At 31.9% G+C, this 22,193-nt stretch overlaps 1 protein-coding gene across 1 annotated transcript in view; it reads left to right on the top strand.

Annotated features, from left to right (window-relative positions):
* UTRN (utrophin) overlaps positions 1 to 22,193 on the top strand; it is a 533,723-nt gene that overhangs the window by 96,182 nt on the left and 415,348 nt on the right. Inside the window, 10 exon segments of the mRNA XM_074309622.1 lie at positions 5,944 to 6,150; positions 7,419 to 7,600; positions 8,228 to 8,378; positions 10,436 to 10,555; positions 13,315 to 13,416; positions 17,256 to 17,363; positions 17,620 to 17,799; positions 18,167 to 18,336; positions 21,604 to 21,638; positions 21,641 to 21,726. Coding sequence (XP_074165723.1) covers positions 5,944 to 6,150; positions 7,419 to 7,600; positions 8,228 to 8,378; positions 10,436 to 10,555; positions 13,315 to 13,416; positions 17,256 to 17,363; positions 17,620 to 17,799; positions 18,167 to 18,336; positions 21,604 to 21,638; positions 21,641 to 21,726 — 1,341 coding nt within the window.

The following is a 22,193-nucleotide window of genomic DNA, read 5'->3' as shown; positions in this document are numbered from 1 at the left end:
CAGAGAATTCTTATATCTGGAAGTTGTTTGGAAGGTCATATCAGAATATCAAGTCTTGGAGTTGTCAAATGAAGATGTTGTTTCCATTTGAGACAATTAGGTGGATAGATGGAGGATTCAGCAAAATCTGAATTCAAATGCAATCTCAGACATTTATCTGAACAAATCACTTAACCTCTGTATCAGTTTTCTCAAATATATAAAAATTAATAACACCTATCAACCATAGTTATTTTGAGGATGAAATTTGCAAGGCATTTAGCACTGTGCCTGGTACATTATAGACACTACTAAGCCATTATCATCATCACCATCATACTCAGTATTATTATTATCATTTAAAAATATTATCCACATACCTAGCAAATTTCAGAGCTATTTTCTAAATCTTTTTTCATACTACCATCTGGGTCTTTGGTGTTTGACTTCTTTTTTAGTATCTTTCTAATCTTTCCTCCCAAAGTAATAGAATTAAAAACAAAATAAAACAAAGTATGCCATGCTTTTACACTGATACATTCTGTTATTATAATATTACTTGGTGTTTTTTTTTTAAGTACTAGAATGCTAGCTACCCTAGATTTCAACTTATATATCTTAGTTCAAGCTCTCATCATCTTTCCTTTCAATTATTGCTGTAGTCTCTCAATTGATCTTCTTCTTTCCAGTTTCTCACTATTCTGATAGAGAAATTTATTCCTGCTGAAGTAATTTCCCTTAAGTTCTATTCTAACCATGCTACTTTTTTACTCAGTCATTTTCAGTGGCTTTCTATAGCCTCCAAGGTAAAATATAAGCTCCTCTTATTAGCATTTAAAGCTCTATTCAATCTTGTCCGAGTTTATCTTTCCAAACTTCTGACTTCAGCTGCCTAATCAAACTTCTATATGTATTTCTCACTCAGGACCATCTTCCATCTCCTTCTTTGGAATATCTTCAGCAACATCCTCTTAACCTCCTAGAGTTCCTCTCTTTAACATTTAGTTCAAGCTGAATCTTTCTTTCTTGGAACCCATTCCTAATTCTTTCAGTTGGCAGTTATTTCTTCTAGATTACTGCAGAGTCAACTAAATTGCCTAATTTGATAATTATGTTCAATATTTTTACATTTTACATTTTATATATGTGTATGTATATATATATATATATATATATGTACATATATATATATATATATATATTAATACTCATTTCCCTCATTAGATTATAAACTCATTGTGAATAGGGATTGTTTTGTTCTTTGTATGTATATTCTTACTTCCTAATAGCTGCATAGTAAGCATTTAATAAATATTATCTGATTGATTTTTCTCTAAAATTACTATGGCTTTCTCATCTCTATTTGTAAAGGAATGCAACATAATTGTATTTCTAGGACATATTTTTAAATAGAGGAATCCATCTCTTGTCTGGAAGACTAGATTTCATATCTAGTAGAAAATCTCTAAGTGTGAACTAGAGAAAATTCAATTTAACAGTATTTGTTATGAGAATAAGTTACTCCTTTGAGCTTTAATCTGCTTATTTGCAAAATGGAATAATAATGCCTTTAGTCCAGTAGTAAGGCTAAAATTAAATAATAAATATGAAGTGTTTTGAAAAACTTAAGGCCAGCTATAAATTTCAGCTGCTGATACTGTGGCTATTATCATTGGTCACCATCACTATTTCCAGTACCACCTCTTACTTTTTAGCATCAGTTTCCTCACAGAGAATCATTTAACTGGCCAATATTTTCAAGTGGATTTAATAAAATATTTAATATAAAATATTTTGCTTGCCCTGACCTGTTGTTGTTGTTGTTGTTCTCCAAGAAACTCAAAATGTTATCATCTTGCAGGATTTTTTTTAACTTTTTCTCCATTGTGAGAGAGAAATGCAGTGGAGCAAATGATATAGAAAGAGACTGAATAATTTATCTAAAATTGCAAAAGGGAAGAGTAAGCCTTAAACCCAGGTCTCTTGATTTTTAGCCTATTACACTTCTCACTGTCCTATGTTATTTCCATTCTATCTGGCTGCTTGTATTTTGGTATGTTTTAAAACAGTTTCCTTGCATGAACTGCCAAAAAAGGCTACTGTGTTTTGTCTGAAGTGATGCTCATTTTCAGGTATTGCATTTCCTTTTGCCATTGAGCTTTTAAGTAGAGTGGTGTGATCTGATTCTTTCCCTTTAATTTTCATTTGAACAAAGGAATCTAGGAGGAGAGAAAATACAGGAACTAGTCAGGTGCTCACTTTGAGAGTATTGTACTTTGATAATATCCTGTGTGCACCTCTTCTCTACCCCTCCTTTTTACTTTAGACATGTGCCAGGGTTATTTAGGTTCCAACAGGGCAGACGTTTATAAATTCTAATTAAAAACGAGGCAAAATATTCAAGCAACAGAAAAGGCTTTCATCTTAGGGTTACAGCATTTTATTATATGGCAAAAACCCATTCTCTTATCTCAGTTTACTCTTTCACTTCTTTTTCTATCCAAATAGTTTTTTCTTCAATCTTGCACGGTCGTTGAAATCAAAAGGCATTTTGTAGGATTAGAAACTTGTCTTTCATTAGAAGGAATAAATTCAAAGGTTCCTGTTATTTTCCTGCTCTCCAACTTTCACTTACTTATTTTCAATTGAATATTTTTAATGAGAAACAAATAGAATTTATGAAGATTCCCCACCCCCCCCCTTTTTTTTTTTAGTTATTTTGCTGTGAAGTTTTCCATATAGAATTTATCCTATTTTTTGACTGAGCAGTTCTTTAATTTATAGAATTCTGGTAGTAAAGATTCTTTTAGAGATGACTTTAGTCTTTCTACTGCAGAATTTTGGCAGGTTGTCATCCACTCTTTTCTTAAATAATTTGAGTTTTGAGAACTCACAGGGATTCCCATTTTTTGTAAAATGTTTTTTAATCATTCGAAATTTTTACATATACTAAATTAAGATCTACCTTGTTATAACTTTTTTTTTTCTTTTGCACCTATTTTTTTTTTCTAATTGATAGACTTAATCTATTTCCTTTTCTTCAAACTTCAGATAAAATAGCTTGTCATATCCCTCCAAATCTTCTCTTTTCTAGGTTAATTCTTGACAACCTTTTAAGTCTTTTATTGACATAATTTTTAGACCCTTTGTGATCTTATGGATACTTTTTCTATGCTTCTTATGATGTGGTTCTAAGGCACTGCATGATGTTGGCTTGAGATATCTTAAAGTGCTTAATGCTCCTTTTTTTAAAAATGTGAATTTTGGAGTTATTGTTTTCCATCATGTGTTCTTCTAGTTGATTTTTAAAAAACCTTACGTACAGGATTTTATTTTTACCTCTGATAAATTATGCCAGATTAATTACAGCCCATATCACCTTATCAGAATCCTTGAAAATTCTGAGTTTGTCTGAAACAGTATTTACTATTACTTTTGACTTTATTTTACTTGCCAGTTTGAAATGCATGCTTGTGCTTTATTCTTCAGAGATTTGAGTTTGACACTGGAATGGACCAAGTACAGGATTCTTATAGTAACTTTTTGAAATCTCTGTGACATCAACCAATTAAGGAAAATTCTTTGGGTTTGGTTGAGCACCCAATTATGAATCCTTTGCATTAACTTATTATTTAGTACTTTTTAGTCCTTGGTGTTTGTATAAATATTATGAACCATTTTTTTTCAAATATATTAAGCTAAGCTGTATCTGTTATATTGCATTGATATCTTTTAGTCTAGGAATGTTAACAGAAATGTAAATGAGGTGCACATTAGTTTTATCTGCACGTAGCAAACCAATTTTGGCTTATGATCATCACTGTTTTCTATATAGAATTCTTACATTGTTTTTTCCCCCAGAAAAATCTATTCCCTAGTTTTATCATTGGTGCTCAGATTTAGAGGTGGAAAGAAGTTGAAAAGCCATCTAGGACCCCCTTCTCATTTTATAGGTGAGAAGAGTAATGCCCAGAGAGATAGTTAACTGGAGTAAAGTAACAAATCTAATTATTGGCATATCTAATTCCTAGTGGAATTTTTTTTTGCATGCGTGCTTCCAAGCACAATGGTAGATATATAGTGAGTGCTCAATAAACATTTATTACCCACTTATTTCTTTCTCTAAACATAAGTTGAAAATTTCCTTTCTTTTATCTTTTGATATTTTTCTGGTCAAGTTTCAATTAATTATGGAATTTAGCCTTTACTTCATTCTTAAAATTTTATTCTGCTCTTTCTGTTTTCTCTTTGATGATATGCCCTTCAGCTTTTATATGTCACTATTCAAGCTTTAATCTCATCTACTGTCTTCTTGGGTACTTCCATTTATTGTAATCAAGGAACGTTTTGGTGAGTATTTTCTGTGTACCTGATTCTGGAAATACAACAGCCAAAGAGAAAATAGTCCTTACTCTCAAGAAACTTACTATCAAGCTATGAGTCAAATGCACTTAGATAGGTATATACCAAATAGATGATAGATGCAAGATAATTTAGGGGTCAAGGCATTACTGCTTTAAGCGATATGGAATGGCTTTATTGAGAGCATCGTGATCTTAAGCTTAGCATTGCATCTCCTATTGTATCCAGGGCCATCTCTAGTCATCTTGATCTGTTATCTTGGCATTGGATTTAGATGACTCTGAAAGGGAAAGGGAGGCAGGTGACCTTGCCCAGTCTTCTCTTACTTCAATCCTATTCATCTGCATGTCATGGCATCACCTCTCTGATGTCATGACATCGCCTCTCTGATGTCATGATCCTCTTCCTGAATGAATGACTAAAAAGAAGATAATGAGCCTTTAATAGGCATAAGAGAATGGGGTTTATGTTATAAGAATAAGGAGCCATAAAAGTCAAAGCAAAGAGATGGGAAATGGAGTTTTGTGCATAAAAAATAGAGATAGAATTCAGTTTGTTAGACTATAGATTTTATTTTCCTATGTATTATCTACGCACTTTTATTTGGAATAGCACTACTTCCTAGTTTCTCTTTATATCAACACTGTTCTTTTAGTAGTAATTCAACTTCAAATTCTTTGATTTATCAGTCTCCTATTTCTCTTAGATCTTTAGTTTTCTTGCAAAAACATTTTTCATGTCTATGTATGTATAGATTAGTGAGTTATGAGAATGTGTTTACATATGTCTTCTGCTTCATTACTGCTTCATTAGCCTAATTGAGCCCCTCATCACTCTGTTGCTAGCTGACTGCAACAAACTTTTTTTTACTGTCTCTGATTCCATCCTCTCTTTACTTTTGTAATCTTTTAAAAATAGAATTTGTTATGTGACCCTTTTGTTGTCAAACTTCTAATGCTTCTCTGTGGCCTGTTACGTGATGTTTAAATTTCTTTGCCTGATTTTCAAGGCATTCTATAATCTGGTTCCCTACTATTCGTCTAAATTCAATTTATTTTCATCAGAAATTAAACATATGCAGTACTTAAAGCATTATACTGTGTACCATCTAATTTTAATTTCCACAACACAACAACTAAATTAATTTCAGTCTGTATCAGTTCTGTTTCACATCTCCAGTTCTTGTTTTTTGTCCTTCATTATCAAGGACAACCATGACATCAGGGAGCTGAAGTTGTGACATACAAGTGAATTGGATTTAAGTGAGGAAGGACTATGAAAAACCACAATTCCTGTATTTCTTTCATGAGAACTCTTGTCACACCTACCTCTTTTTGGAATATTTTTCTGGTTATTCTCAACATTACCTATCACCTTTCTTCTCTGTACTGTATTTTGTAATAAATAAGCCCTTTATTATTTCTTGTTTTGAATGTTTCTGTTGGGTTAATCATTCCTCTCTAGATCAAAAGACACAGAGTGTGGAGCTCCAGATTTAGTTAATGTTTCCTAAATATTGGTTGGTTGGTTGATTGAAGGGCTTAATCTTTAGTAATGGGAAACTACTTCTGCTTATTACAAAGATATTATTTGCGTTTATAGACTGCAGCAACAGAAGAGGAAGAACATGAAGGTTCTAGAGCTGAAACTCCCAGTACCGTCACAGAAATGGATATGGACCTAGATAGTTACCAAGTAGCTTTGGAAGAAGTTCTGACATGGCTACTTTCAGCTGAAGACACTTTTCAAGACCAAGATGACATTTCTGATGATGTTGAGGAAGTCAAAGAACAGTTTGCTACTCATGAAGTAAATACCTGTATTTTACTATGAGGAATTATCAAGCACAATGTTCATTACTTTATTACAGAGGCACTTCAATAGTGTTTGTTATTTTTCCTAAATTATGTTCTTTGGAAAGTTCATGGCATTTTCAGGCTTGCAATATTTAAACTACTTTGTGATGAAATTCTAGGCAGATGATTAACTGAGGATTGGAATTAGATTTAGGATTTTAATCTTATAAATTATATAGGTTGTAGTAAGCCTGAAAATCGACACAACTTTTTTGGTCTGAATGTTATGATGTTCTTTAAAAGAAAGAAGCCTTAAAACATTTTTTTTTTTTTTTTTTGTTCTTTCATGCAGTTCCTTATTTGTTGAGGCTATAGGTAGCACCACATTGTTTTTTCTTGCATCTTAATTTCACCCAGCTAACAATTGTTTTGCAATAATAATTTGCTTAGTAAACACTGAATTGAATTAAAAGTAATTTAATCCAAGAAATATTAAGTGCTGAGAGTATAAAAACAAAAGTGAAAGTGTTCTGCCCTCAAAGAGTTTCCATTCTATTATTGTCTGTGTGTGTGACGTGTGTGTGTGCTGTGTGTGCTGTGTGTGTGTGTGTGTGTGTATGAAAAGTGATGAGAGATAAATGTTTTAATGACTGAATAGTAGTTTTTTTGGATGGGGGTGTGTGTGTCTGGTGTAGTGTGTGTGAATGTAATGGTGGACTCTTTCTGACAATTGATTTCACTGCTTGTCCTTTGAATATGAAAGTACATGAAAAACACTACTCTTTTCATGCATTATTTCTTAAGTTATGAATTCATTTGGTGTAATGTGGTAAAACAGTCCAGGACTTGTACTTTCAAAAACTAGGTTCATTTATTTGCTCTTATCATTTTGAAGCCATATGACTTAAGGCACATTATTTAATTGCATAATTGTCCCAGTTTCCTGATTTGTGAAACTGGGGGTGGCTATATATAAATATATATATATATATATAATACTAACTTCATTGGGTTATTGTACATTCTGTGTTAAAATTCAACACAGAGGTATTTCTTATTGTTCCTTAACATTACCAGTGAAAAATACCTACTTAAACTTTTGATCTTACAAAATGTTTTAATATCTATTTTTAGAGACTTAATATCTAGAAATAAAGAAGATAAATCATGCTGCATTTGAGGACAATGTATTATTCTGCAGCACTAATATCTAAATATTAACAATTTATTAAGATTACTCAGAAGGAACAGGCCACAAAGTATAGTCATGTATCTTTCTAGGACTTTATGATGGAATTGACGGCACATCAGAGCAGTGTTGGTAGTGTCCTGCAGGCTGGAAATCAACTGATAACACAGGGCACTCTATCAGATGAAGAAGAATTTGAGATTCAGGAACAAATGACACTACTGAATTCTCGTTGGGAAGCTCTCAGAGTGGAAAGTATGGATAGGCAGTCCCGGTAAGTTACAGCCAGGAACATTCTAATTTTGTTCCTTGGCTGACTAAACTGAATAAAGTAGTTTACATGATATTGTTGAAAAATAAATGTCATTAAATATTCTCTGTTGAAAAGCATAATTAAATTTTCTTAGTTCTTAATTTTTTTTTCTGATCACTTGACAAAACTTGAGTTAAAAGATCTAATTAGAAACCAGTTTGGAGTAAAATAGACTACTGGTAGCTATAGAAATAGTGCATTATGAAAGTATATACATGTTTTTTTTATCAAATTGATAAATTTTAACTTGTTCTAAAGCATTTTTTAGTGTATTCATTTAGCCCATGTATTGTAGAATAAGGGACAGACTGCATTTCACAGCAGTTTTGACCTATTCAGTAAACAGGAATTCCTGATTCATGAAACAATTATTCTGTTATGAATTGAGGGTGGTGCTCATTTTAGTTCTTTGCATGTATTTCTTTGACTTCAGTTTATGGAGAGAACAAAAGTTTAATCCTCAATGGTACTTTAGATGATTAGAATTGGGTATGTTATTTTGTTCTTTTCTGGTGCTTAGATTTTTACTTTTCATCTGATAATGAAAGCTTGTGTTAGTAAATTTGTGTTATGTTCTTTGATGGTTAGGCTACATGATGTACTCATGGAGTTGCAGAAGAAGCAGTTGCAGCAACTCTCTGATTGGCTGACTCTCACAGAAGAACGCATTCAGAAGATGGAAGCGTCCCCCTTGGATGATGATTTACAGTCCTTAAAGAAAAAGTTGGAAGAACATAAAGTAAATCTGTCTAATATTTCTTGTATACTATACTTAATATGAAAAGTAGCATTTAGCATTCTAAGAATTCACTGCCTTTTACAATTGTAAGTGCAGAAAGGAGAAAGTCCTTGTTGTTTAGAAACTGAGGGCAAGTTTCCTGGAAAATCTCTGTACTTCCATTTCTTAGTCTTTTCATGTGTAAGCAGAGGAAGGAATGGGCTATGAGGAATAAAAAAAATACTCAGTTGTAGACTTAGTATTTTAAATTCAAAGTAATGTTTTATCTTTTCTGCTGGAAACATCTGGCAGTAACTTCTCATTAATGCCAGGAACCATGAATTTGCTAGTGAGTGAAGGTAGTAATATTGAGGAGATAATGGGCTATATTCATGGAATGGAAAATTTTGTCACATAAATATGCACTATTCTTATGAAAAATTGATTCACATTTTATGAATTGATAATTGAGTTCCAGTCTTTATTTGTTGATCATTTAGTTATTATTGAAAAAGGAAAATTTAAGGTGTCTGCTACAAATTGCTTTATAGAAGGTATTTCATTATCTTCCATTCAGTCTTTTTCTCTTTTTTTGTCCAAGAATATCTGCCAAATAAGTAAGTTAAAGTAGAGATTTTTCACTTTTCATTTAAATGAATCATGTGGATTGAGGACATAACAGGATAAATTTTTTTCTTACCTCAATTTTTTGAGGAGTGGTTATAATGGATGGTGAAAGAATCTGAAAGAAGTTGAGTTCTTTCCAGTAATGTTCTTTGCACTCTGCTTCTGAATCTCCAAGTCTAATAGAAATTTTACTATCTCTGTAGCTCCCCATTTATGACATAGCTTTGGACTTTTCTGTGATAACTCATTTGTAATTTCACTAAATTATATGGACCCTGATTCTATATACTTATGTAATCAAGCTCAGTACTTCTTAGATTCTCCAATTAATTAATCAGTCAGTTCATCAGATATTTCTTGCTTATCAAGCATTATGCTAGGAATGAGGAATGAAATAGTCCCTACCCCTGAAGAATTAGATTTTACTGTGGGAGGACATACATAGAGAAAGGACAATACCGCATTTTTACAATTTAGATACAAAGTAATTTTGGGGGGAGAATGAGCAGCAAAAACTGAGGAGATCATAAAATGACTATTTTTAGAAGTTGTGCTTTTGTTGGATTTTGTCTAGAGTCTCTAAAAGTCAGAAATGAGGAAAGGAGAGTATTCAAGTTGTCGGCAACACCCTGTACAGAAAGGGATGATAGAATGTCATGGGAAACAGGAAGTAGACTAGTTGGATTGGAATGCATAGTGGGTTAGAGGAATCGATATGAAATTAATCATTAAAGTTTGATTGTATGCAGATTGTGAAGGGATCTAAAGGCTAAAGAGAAAACTATGTATTTTATCTGTGAGGCTGTAGGGAATACTGAGCAGATCTGTATTTTAGGTTTTATTTTATTTATTATTTTATACTTCAGTAACTGTAGCCATTGTAAAGAACAGAAGAAATGGTAAAGACTCAAATTGTGACATTGGTTCTATGGGTAGAGAGAAAGTACAGATGTGAGAAATGTTTTAGTCTTAGAATGGCAAAATTTGATGATTATTTGATATAGGAGTAAAGCATCATTCTTGATCAAATTTGTAAATCTGGATGACTGAAAAGATTGTGGTATTCTCAAAAGAAATAGGAAAGTTAGGAAGAAATATATCTCTACTTATATTTCTACTGTACAACTCATCATTACACTGGACCTCTTCTACTGGACCTTTTATACTGGACTTCTTTGTACTTTTAGTTAGATCCCCCCAAAATAGTGTTAACTTATTTATGGAAATGTACATGATATTTATTAGATTTTCAAATTTCCTTGATTTGCTGTGGAATTTAGAGATGTGTAGACTATTGGTTCCATTAGTAAAAATCGTTAAGTTAATGGTTGGAAATTTAAATACATTGCCCCATTAAGTGTTTTTAATTACTAATGAAAACTTAGTGGATTTTTAAATGGGAAAATATGCAAGAGTGGGTATAATAGTTGGCCTTTTTTTTCTTCCCCTAGGAACTGCAAAATGATCTTGAGACAGAGCAGGTGAAAGTGAATTCATTAACTCATATGGTTGTGATTGTTGATGAGAACAGTGGAGAAAGTGCTACGGCTGTCTTGGAAGATCAACTGCAGGTAAATAGTTGAACACATAAAACATGTGAATTATGACCCTTATTTGTTGGAGCTTATGTAAGTCTCTGTCAGGTTTCCCTCTGCTTTCTTAGCAAACTCAAGGTTATATATGTCTATTCTTGTCTTGGGCCATAGGCAAGCTTCAATAACTGTTCTTTGAATATGATGTTTTCTGCATTTGCAAAGCTAAGGTATAGATGAATTTTTAGAAAACTTGGAGAGGTTTGTTTTGGTGACTTGTGGATTTCCTGATCGATATTACTTTACCTGTGTGATGATATTAGAATTTTAGAGTTAAAAAGGATCACTCTAAACTGCGCCCCCCCCCCTCCTCTCCGCGCCAAACAATTAGGAAGATGGGGCTTTCAATAGCAACTCCTTCCTATGGCATTCCTGTCAAACAGTCTTCTGTTGATGATCTCCATTCCGTCCCTCAAAGAGAAGCCCATTTTGCTTTTGTATACTTCTAATTATTGTATTTTTTTACTTATATCAATCAGCTATGTATTTGCCCTTCTGAAACATTTGATTAGTTGATTAAAATTGATTGAAATGTTCATCCACTTCTCTACTGTTAGCATACCATAAATTCAACTTTTAGAAGCCTTTTTTGGGTGTCAATGAAGTGGACTAGTTCCGCCAAGCATATGCTTTACTGCCTTAATTCTCAATGCATTTCACAGTAGAAGAGCCTGTTTTTTCCTTATGTAATTAAAATCCTCAAAAATCCTCAAATCCTCTCTTTTCAATAAATATAGTTAAGTGTACTTTCCAGTATAAATCTTTTAGAAAAATTACATTTATCCTTTTCTATTTAACTGAACAACCATGAAAGAATGATGATTGAATTGTTGGAGATATATATATATATATTAGGCTGAGGCAATTGGGATTAAATGACTTGCTCAAGATCACACAGCCAGGAAGTGTTAAGTGACTGAGGTCAGATTTGAACTCAGGTCCTCCTGATTTCAGGGTTGGTGCTCTATCCACTTAACCAACTAGCTGCCCCACATTGGAGATATTTTTTGAAGTAATATAAAAATGAATAGAAATATTAACTTTTGTTGAACTAATTAAAATGGGAGAAAATATCTTCTGACAAAGGTAGGTTTTTTCTCCTCATGTTGAAATGTGAAAATATAGTTAGTACTTTGATTATCATAAATGGCTATAGTAGAAAAGTACTCTATTTATAACCAAAAAATCTAAATTTGAATTTGACTTCTGCTACTTAAAAATCTTTGCTTGAGTAACTTTCGGGGAATCCATATCCTCTGGACTTTGAGTTTGCCAAATGTTCTTCTACCAAGTTAGGGATTTTTTAACCTGTAAACTATGTAGTTGGGTTTATAAAAATTTAATTTTTTTGATAACTATTTCAACATAATCAATATTTCATTATAATTCTTTGTAATCCTAATTGTTTCATTGTCTGCATTTTTGAAAAGATTATTTTAAAATGTAGTTTATCTTTATTAAAAACTGCCAAAAGGATCTGTAACATAAAAAAAAAAAAAAGGGTTTGGATTTCTTAGACCAGATGCTCTCACTTTGCCTTTTTAGCTCTAATTCCTATGCACTTATAATTCTAAATAATATTTTAGTAAATTTAAGATGGCAGTCTTTTATATAATTTTATATTGTTGCATGTAAATACAAATGTAGGCACATCTTGTAGCCATGTCTTGGTTTGCATAAGGTAAAAGTATGTAATTAAAATTGGAAAAGTTAGAGAACTGTCCAAGACATTTGGTTATCCCAGTGGTCCTATGAGGATAGTCTCAGTTATTTTTATGTTCAGATGCTAGATGAGGAAATTGAGCACTAGAGAAATTTGATAAATTCCCCATGGTCACAGAATATGTGTTAGAAGTTGAAATAAACCTTGGACAGGTCAAGTCTAGGATTTTTTCCTATCTTGCTCTGTGGCCTCAAACTATACCACAATGGGCCAAAATTAAAATAAAATTCTAATATTTATACTGAAATTTTTTAAGTTTCTATAACAGCAAAGAATTGGTAATAAATTAGATACTCATCAATTGGGGAATGTTTAAACAAATTATGATGCATGAATATGATTACTCATTCTCACACTGTTAGAGATGATGAATATGAAGTGCACAGGGAGATATGGTTAAGTAAGATCAGAGTGAAGTGAAGACAATTGGGGTAAACAATATATTGTTACCATAACAATGTGTATAGGCAGAACAATAACATAATAAAAACTGTATGTTATATAATACACTGGCTTAATTTATCTCTGAAGAATGACATGTATAACTTTTTTTTCCCCCAGCGGTAGAGGACATCATGGATATGGAATACTGAATATGCTATCTGATTTTATTTTAATGTTGCCTCGTCTTACTGAATTTATTTCTTTTTTAAAAATTCTTTTGTTCTTTGAATTGAGCTATGGTTATTTGGGGTGGGAGAGAAGGGATATAATAGAAAATAAAGGTGAGGTCGAAAAAAATATGACTATAATAATTTAGAAGAATTGTTTTGGATAGTGATAGGCATTTTAATAACACTTATTGTAATTAGATCATAAATAGAGTTCTTTGAAACTTCCATTATGAAAATGTCAGTTTCATAGGGATATAAAATTGTTTATAAATTAATCACTTATTTAGTTGCTTCTTAGATAAATAACAATTAAATACAAGTTTCTTGAAGCTGTTTTTGAGAAAGTAACACTACATCTACAAGTTTAGAATATATGAAGGAAAATTTCCTATCATTTTCAGAAACTTGGTGAACGATGGACAGCTGTTTGCCGTTGGACTGAGGAACGTGGGAACACATTGCACAGGATTAATATATTGTGGCAGGAACTGTTGGAAGAACAGGTAAGTAACAATTACCTTAAGTACCAAAAGCAGAAATTTTTAAAATATGAAAACTTTGTTTAATTACAACCAATTTCAAAAAGTTTAACTATATGAATCTTTTGTCTAGGATTTCACATGTTTATCACTAAATGAAGAAATAGTTTCAAAAATACTTGATGCTTTTCGATGTTCTATGTTAGGCATAAATAATACCTAATTTACATTTTAAAGGCTTATTTATTCTCTTTTCAAGATGTGCTATCAAATCTTTACAATTTTAGCTCCTGCAAATTAGTGGCCTTTCCATTTGGCTTTCTTCAGAATTCTTCCCTCTCTCCATTTTGTCATTGAAAGTCAGAGTATATATGTAGTTCATTATGCTTTATCTTAATAAATTTTTGATTTCATCTGTAGTTCAATGACAATGTTATAGAACCCTAACACTTGGATCACTACTTTTCTGTAAAATGTAGAAACTATAAATGAACATTTGTTAAACCAGGTAATATATAGAGAACTTCATAAAGTTTTATTGGTTTAATTTATGACAGGTAATTAATTAGTAGCTATAATTTTTATAATCAATTTGTAACTAAATTAATAACAATTTGATCTCCCTCTTCCAAATTATGACAGTCCTTTGCAATATTGTATATATTATAAGTTGTATTGTGGTTGGGTATACTTTATCTTACTTATTAGATTGTATGCAACTTATGTATGCAACTGTATCCTTACAGTCATCTTTTTTGTTGCATTGGAAAAGCAGTGTTTTAGCGTAAATAAGGAGGGCTACACATTCAGGACTAACATATAAACACACTGAAACCTCTAGCACCCCAGGCAACCCCCTAAGCTATGAGCTATTCTTGAATTGTCAGTTTGCATTGTGGCAGTAGAATTTGTAGAGGACCATTCCCTAGCAGTTGATATCAAATATTTGTTACTCTCCCTACCTCCAAAAAAAAAAGTGCCTCTCACAAATAGCATGATAATTTCATTTTTGAATAAATTCTTTGTTGATTATCAGAGATTAATGAAGTTAACTATCATTTGATCCAAGTTGCATTATTCCTTATGTTGATATCAATTGAATAAAATATTATTGGATTTAGCCAAATAATTTGTTCTAGTTATTGTTTTGATAATGAATTCCTCTATTATGACCAAATATTACTTTAGTATGTGAATCATTTTTTATTTTCCTTTCACATTGCTATCTTCAGAAATAACAAATTAAAGACATGTTCCAGCTTTGTTTTCACAATATTCAGTTATTCAACTTAATATTTTTAGATGTTGTGTTTTTCCACAAACATCAGGGCTATTCTTTTTAAAGAGAAACACCTATGTTTTACAAATAGTTTAGTAGAAATGCAAATATGTAATGTTTGAGAACAGTTGGATGAAAATAACACAAAAGAAACTGGCTGGTTTATTTAGCTAATTTCTTTGGTTTTGGTTAGTCATTAGACATTTATCAAATAGTTACTGACTGTCTCCTGAATGTGAGGCATTGTGTCCTAAGTCCTGAAGCAGTTGATTCAGCTGAGTCCGGCCCTCAAGTTGCTTGAAATGTAACCTTCAGGATTAGATAAGTAGTTGAGTGATTATAATGAGTGATTAAAAGTGATTTAGGAAAGAGGTATGTATGGTTGGCAGGCTATTAGCCTTTGTTCTTGAAGAGGATCTGAATTACATCACTATTTTGGGTTCAAGCATAATAGTGTGTCCCACTGTGTGTGATCAGATTAATAAGAATCTGGAAAGCTGTACCACAGGTTGGGCACAAATAGTCTGTAATATACACATTTATAGTAGAGATGTCTCTAAATTTGCATATCTCCTGTTTAGAGATGTCTCATGAAAGACATGTATGGGTCAGTAAATTGTTGTAGTTTCTTGTCTTCTCCCACATTCATCATAACACCAATATGCATTTTCAATTAGATTCAGAACTTCAAAGATGACTGAAATATTACACCTCATTGAGTAAGAGACTGCCATTTATGTTAATGTGAATCATGACGTCAAAAGGAGGAGCAGGAATGCTAAATTTCGTTTTCAGCATTAATGGGAATAATTCTGACTGCTTAAGAATTATGGCTTCTGTTGAAAATGGGCTAAATACCATATATTGAAATCTAAAATTTATATCCTACCTTTATAATAGGAAGAAATAGGTGGTAATTAGACTGTGCCTTTTAGATTGCTCTAAACCATATTTCTGAACTGTGTCATGTAAACTGTGTAATTTGTGGTCTCAAGTAAAGAAGAAACAATTTCATGAGATTTTCCATATTTACAAGCATTTAAGCTTTCTATTTCTTTTGAGATTTTTCAACAGAACCTAATGTACTGCCACTAGGTAATGTAGGAAGAGGTTAGTCTTGTTCACATGTGACAGAAATGCTCTAGTAATGAAACTCTCTTGGGAAAATTGAAGCCATCATTTTTGCTTGATATATTGATTTCTTGTAGATGCATGAGCTAAATCCAAGTCCCGTACTATATTCGATTAAATAATCTGTCAAGGGATTATTGTTCACCCAAGTACAGCGACTTCAAGATAATTGAAAATGAGTTCAGGGAATTAGTTCCAACTTCAGCAAAATATTTTTAGGAAACTGCAAAATATTTTAACTCTATCTGCTGTCATTTCCATCCAATACATCTATCAAATGCTAAAGCAAAGGTAAATCTCTTGAACTTTTCTGACAGCCCAATAAATGAAAACATAAATAGATATTTGTGAATAATTCTCTCAAAGAAAACAGATTTTTTTTTTGTTGTTGTTATTGTTGTTGTTAAGGAAGTAGTAGATATAGTCCAGACAGAATAAAAATAATTTATGTACTCTTCCCTCATTCTTCTTTCCAACTCACTCATCTTTTCATAAATTACATGGTTGGGTGAGTAATATTGATATGGACCAGGTTTTAATTCTTTCTATTCACATTTACCTTAAATGCAAATGCTTGTATAGAGACCAGATTAATTTGATTTAGCAAGAAGTTCCAGACTAGAGTTTTTAGGGCTCTCTATCTCCCATATGTTCTTATATCATTGAATCAAATTGTAAAAGGATCTTGGAAGATTTCCTACTCTTATTCCTGCTTAACTCATGAATATATACATTGCTCAATATCAACTCATTTGAAAGAGATTAAGACCATAAAAGTTTATGGTGGATGATTTCTGAGTTGTCTTTGTGTGTTTCTGAAGTTATCTACAGATCTATTGACCTGGTAATTTTGGACATTGAATCTGTAAGTTCTGGTTTCTTTTTCTTTATCTTTTTTTCTGAGGCTGGAGTTAAGTGACTTGCCCAGGGTCACACAGCTAGGAAGTGTTAGGTGTCTGAGATAAAATTTGAACTTGGGTCCTCCTGAATTCAAGGCTCATGCTCTATCCACTGCGCCACCTAGCTGCCCCAAGTTCTGGTTTCTTAATCTTGCTTAAAAATGAGCTATACCTTCATGTCTCAGATATCTTGCCTACCTGAGAATGATTTTTATTTACTCAAGCACTTATTTAATTCTGGATAAATTTGTTTAAAATGCAAAGAGCATAATTTTCAAAGGTATGATCTAATTGTATTCAATGTTTTCCTTTTTCTTTGGTTGAATGTTCATTGCCATGATCTTATTTATTTCATTAGTATCCTTGGCATGGTATTTTCATTTTTAACTGGTTTTTGTGTATCTCTTAAACTTTTGTGTTTGTTGAAGACTCTTTGTTTTAGAAGGGGCTTCTAGGGAAATAACACTTGATAGTTTTTAAATACCTGATGATTTTGATATGAGAATTGCTCTCTAATTTTAGTATTCATTTGGTATTATCATCTTTATCTATAGTGTTTGCTGAAAGCTTGGCTAACTGAAAAAGAAGAGGCTTTAAATAAAGTGCAGACAAGCAACTTCAAAGACCAAAAGGAGCTGAGTGTCAGTGTTCGGCGACTGGCAGTGAGTACTCTGCCAGCATTCCCTTTTATGTTACTGCCTTGGATGGTCTATAATTTTTTTTAAAAGTATATTTTAGCCTATGCTAATTATGTAATCTAGAATCTGTCTAGTATCAGAAGTCATTTCTTTTTACCTAGTGCTATCATATCATTTACCATTTATTATATTGTGTCTGTGTCGACTCTAAATTAGGGGAATAGGAAAACAAATTCTTATTAGGACAGTCATCTAACAAAGATTTTTAATTGAATATTAGATTTTGAAGGAAGACATGGAAATGAAACGTCAGACCCTGGACCAGCTAAGTGAGGCTGGCCATGATGTAAGTCAGCTCTTTAATAATCCCCGGATTTCTAAGAAGATCAGTAGTGACTCAGAAGAACTGACTCAGAGGTGGGATAGCTTGGTTCAGAGGCTAGAAGACTACTCTAACCAGGTAATTTTTTGTTTAAAATATGTTTTGGTATCTCTTTTTGAAGTAAGCAATTTTAGTTAATCTTTAAAAGTGTCAATATTTAGTTCTGAATATGAGACTGAGTATTTTTTAAAGTTCTGACTGAAACTTTTCTGTTATTCCAGTATGGAAATTAAAAAAAAAAAAAAAAGATTAGGAACATATTTGTACCTCATCATTTAATGATATCTGAATAGTTTTTGTTTAAATACAATAAAACATAACATTATCAACAATAAAAGATGCAATAATGTTTTACTGTCAGATCAAGGTTTACGTCTTTGGTCGTCTCTCTCCCCCCTCTCCACCCCCCCTCCCAATTTATTTATTTATTTATTTTTTTAAATAGGTGACTCAGGCTGTAGCAAAGCTAGGAATGTCCCAGGTACCTCAGAAACTTCTTTTGGAAACTGTTGGCATTAGAGAAAAAGTCACTGCTAAGAAATCCAAACAAGAATTGCCACCTCCTCCTCCACCAAAGAAGAGACAAGTACATATGGACCTTGAAGCTAAGAAAAAGTAAAAATGAGTATATTGATTTTCTTTTACATTATATATTTTTATGCATTGTATAAATTGAAATTCTTTTGAATGTCATTAGAGGGCAAATAAATGGTGCAGTAGATGCACCTGAGTTCAAATTCTACCAGATACTTACCAACTCTGACCCTAGTCAAGTCACTTAGCTTCTATTTGCCTCAGTTTCCTCATCTATAAAATGGAGTTGATGATAATAATAGCTCTTAACTCCCAAGATTTTGTTTTAAAGATCAAGTAAGATAATTTTTAAGTGCTTTGCCCTTATATATGGTAAGTGCCATATAAATGTTAGCTATTATTATTATTATTATTATTTAAGGAAGATATTTCTGTTAAAATAATGAATATTGAATAATGAACATCCTTAAATGAAGCTGCTTTCTTTTTTCCTGCACTCAGACTAAGATCATACCCAACATGGTTCATAATAATTGAGCAATAAACTGGTCATGGACTTAATGGTTGTGATTTAGGTGTTTATTAAATTGATGTACTCGATGACTATAATGCCATCTATCATACTTTGCTTTATTTGATATCATATTTCTCACTATTTTCCAAGCAATTTTGAAGTCTTTCAGTAAGAGATCCTTTAAATTTCCTTCTCAAAATTTTTCTCAAAAATTTTAGTTTTCTCTCCCATTTTATTCTCTCCCTCTATCTCAAAGGACGAGGCAAATACCATTTCTGGTGGATGCTGATACTCTTTGCTTTCTCCAGAAATATGCCCTACTTTTAATATCCTTCTTTTTACATCTTCCATCCATTTCCACTGGCTCTTACTCCATTGCCTTCTTTCTTTTCATCATTCTAATCTCTATCCATCTATAATTTATGTTCCATATCTCTTCTTCCTTTTTTTCCCCATAATGCTTTGTAATAATGCTTCTGTTTGCATTACTCCTCTGACACTGTCCTGTGAAATGTGAGTCACCTAAATGATAAACTCAGTCCTTTACCTTCTGCTTTCTTTATAATTTTTGGCCCTATTTTCTAATGCTTCCTTCCCTCTTCATTTATATAGTACTGAATTCTTTTGATTCTTTTTTCTGCCTTTCTTCCTTCTTTGTTTTCCCCAAATTATATTTCTTTCTCCTCTTATTTTTTTAATTTCAAACATTTCTTTGTCTTCAACCTATTTGTTTTCTCTCTGTATACACTTGGATTGTATTATACCTTTAACTTCAACTACTGTTCTTTCTGTAGATTAATTTCACATTATTTTCAGCCTGTACTTTTTTTGAATTTCAGAACCAATTTTCAGCTTCCTCAGAGTTATCTTCATTTGGATGTTTTGTCATCATGTCAAATTATGTATACACATTTGTGCATATAAATATGTCAGACAATATATGTTTGCATTATGTAATTTTATTATTGTGACATCCTATATGATATATTAAATTAATATATTTATATATAAATAAGTTATCTATAATACATAATTTATACATATATATGTATATACATATTATGTAAAAACATAAATTTATAAATACATTATGTATCTATAATACATAATTTATACATAATATATACATATAAATATATAAAACTATTTGTAATTTTCTCCAAATCTGTGCCTTTCCTTATTTCTCTCTTCTACCCCACCTCCTCCCACTGGCAAAGTCAAGTGACTTGCTCAGGGTCACACAACTAGCAAATGTTAAGTGTCTGAGGTCATATTTGAACTTCAGGGCTGGTACTCTCTCCATTATGTCACCTAGCTGCCCCCACTCCTATCTTCCTATTCATGATAGAACTATTATTCTAATCTGTCAGGCGTGTAATCTCAGTCATCTTTGACATTTCTCTTTCCTTTATCCCCTACATCAAGTCATTTGCTAAATCCCTCAAATGCCTCTCTTATTCCTAGAACCCCACCTTTCCACTGTCACTATCACCATCCTATTTATGGCCCTTATTATCTTTAGCCTTGTTCAGTAGCTTAGTTTGCCTGCTTGCAGTAGCTGTTTCCCACGATTCTTTCTATTTACCATTCATTGTTAAAATAATTTTCTTAATGCACCACCCTGGTCTTGTCACTCCTTGCTCAACAATTTAATAGTTCCTAATTATTTAATAAACATAATCTAGATTCTTTTGATTGATACAGGGTCTAACATACTACTGCATTTTTATGGCACATTTCCCTCACTCAGTTTCTCACTGGACTGAACTACTTGTCTTCTGTACATATCTCATTTTCCCACATACATGCTTTTGCTCATGTAATTTCCTTTTTTTTTTCTTTTCTGGAACACATTTTTTATGTTCTCTTCCTGCTGAAATCCTATTCATCTTTGAAAATAAATTACATATGTCATATGTTTCTTAAAACCTTTACTGATACATCTCTCCTATACAAATGTTCTTCCCTCTCTCTCTAAACTCACACTTCATTTTTCACTTCTCACTTTCAGTTATGTATTATTGTCATTTTTGAATACATTCTTTTTTCCCTTTCTGATAAAATATAAACTTTTTGAAGACCAGAGTAGTGTTGTGTTTTAAACATGTATCATTATTTTTTCACTGGTTTGAGCCTCAAATTTAAAGCATTCTTTTAATTAAAAAAAGATGCTCCATTTGAAATTTTTCTTCTGATTGGTATTTCACCAGGTCACCCAGTTTTTATCTTTTTCTACAACCTCCTCTTTGAGATTTATGATTTGAAAGGTTCTATATATATATATATATTTTTTTTTTTTTTTTTGGCTTAACTGTATCTTTTTTCAGATAATTATGGCTTCAGAAGGATAAGTACTTCTTCCTCTTCAATGATTTCTGGAGTGATTACTTTTATATGATAGGCACAAGAAAGGAAATATTAGACAATTTTAATGTGTAATCATTTTAACCAATATGTACTGTATTCTTTCTGTTTATTTTTATTTGTTTCACCATCATTTCATAGAAATTTCCTTCCCTTTTTTTGCATTCTTATTCTTCATTTCCTGTGGCATAATTACATACATGTATTATTAATTTTTGGGAAGTTCTTAGAGTTAATTTGTGAGTTTGTATGGTTCTGTGTAGTTAACACACATTAAAATAATTGAAACCGGTTTGACAAATAGTAAAATGCGAAGTCATTTTGATTAATTAAACATTGTGTGAGTTTATTTTCTGTGTATACATTGGGTAGATGTCACATAGCACAAGAGCCATTTGTAGTTTTAATGCCTCCAAATTGCTGAGGAGAGAATAGAAGAAAACTAATGACATCTGAACTCTTAAAACTAGGTTTGATGCTGTAAGTGCTGAATTATTGAACTGGATTTCAAAACAAAAAGTGCCATTCACAACATAGATATCAAAGAATATAAGAAAATGAGAGAAACCTTGGACATGAAGAAGAAACTAAAGGTAAATGGTTTCTTATGAATAAAATATTTTCTCATGTTAGGTCTGCTGTCCACATAGATGGAGATGATGGGAAATGCAAACTTATGATAGCATAATGGACTAATGAGGAAAGATTTAGAGTGCTGTATTTAAATCTCAAATTGGATATCATTGTATTTGGCTTAAAATCCATGGTAGAAAGAATAGGACCCTTTCTGAGCTGGACAGAAAAAAACTGTTTATGAGATGATTAAGCCATGATTAGTTTTGTACTTATCTTTTATGAAGAGGTGCTTTTAGATCATATTCTCTTTTTTTTCTAACAAGAAAATTCTCTGACTCAAATTAAGGAAATTGTCATAGTTGTAAAATTTAGATGCTACAATAAGCTATGAAATTTTAGCTTACATCTTGCAGCTTTAATAAGGAGTCTTTTGAATTAGTGCCCAATATTATAGTAGAACTCATACTTTCATTTAGTTTCATTT

The sequence above is a fragment of the Sminthopsis crassicaudata genome, chromosome 4 (genome assembly GCF_048593235.1).
Source record: "Sminthopsis crassicaudata isolate SCR6 chromosome 4, ASM4859323v1, whole genome shotgun sequence".
Classification (NCBI taxonomy): Eukaryota; Metazoa; Chordata; class Mammalia; order Dasyuromorphia; family Dasyuridae; genus Sminthopsis; species Sminthopsis crassicaudata.
This window is presented reverse-complemented; position numbering and strand designations above follow the sequence as displayed.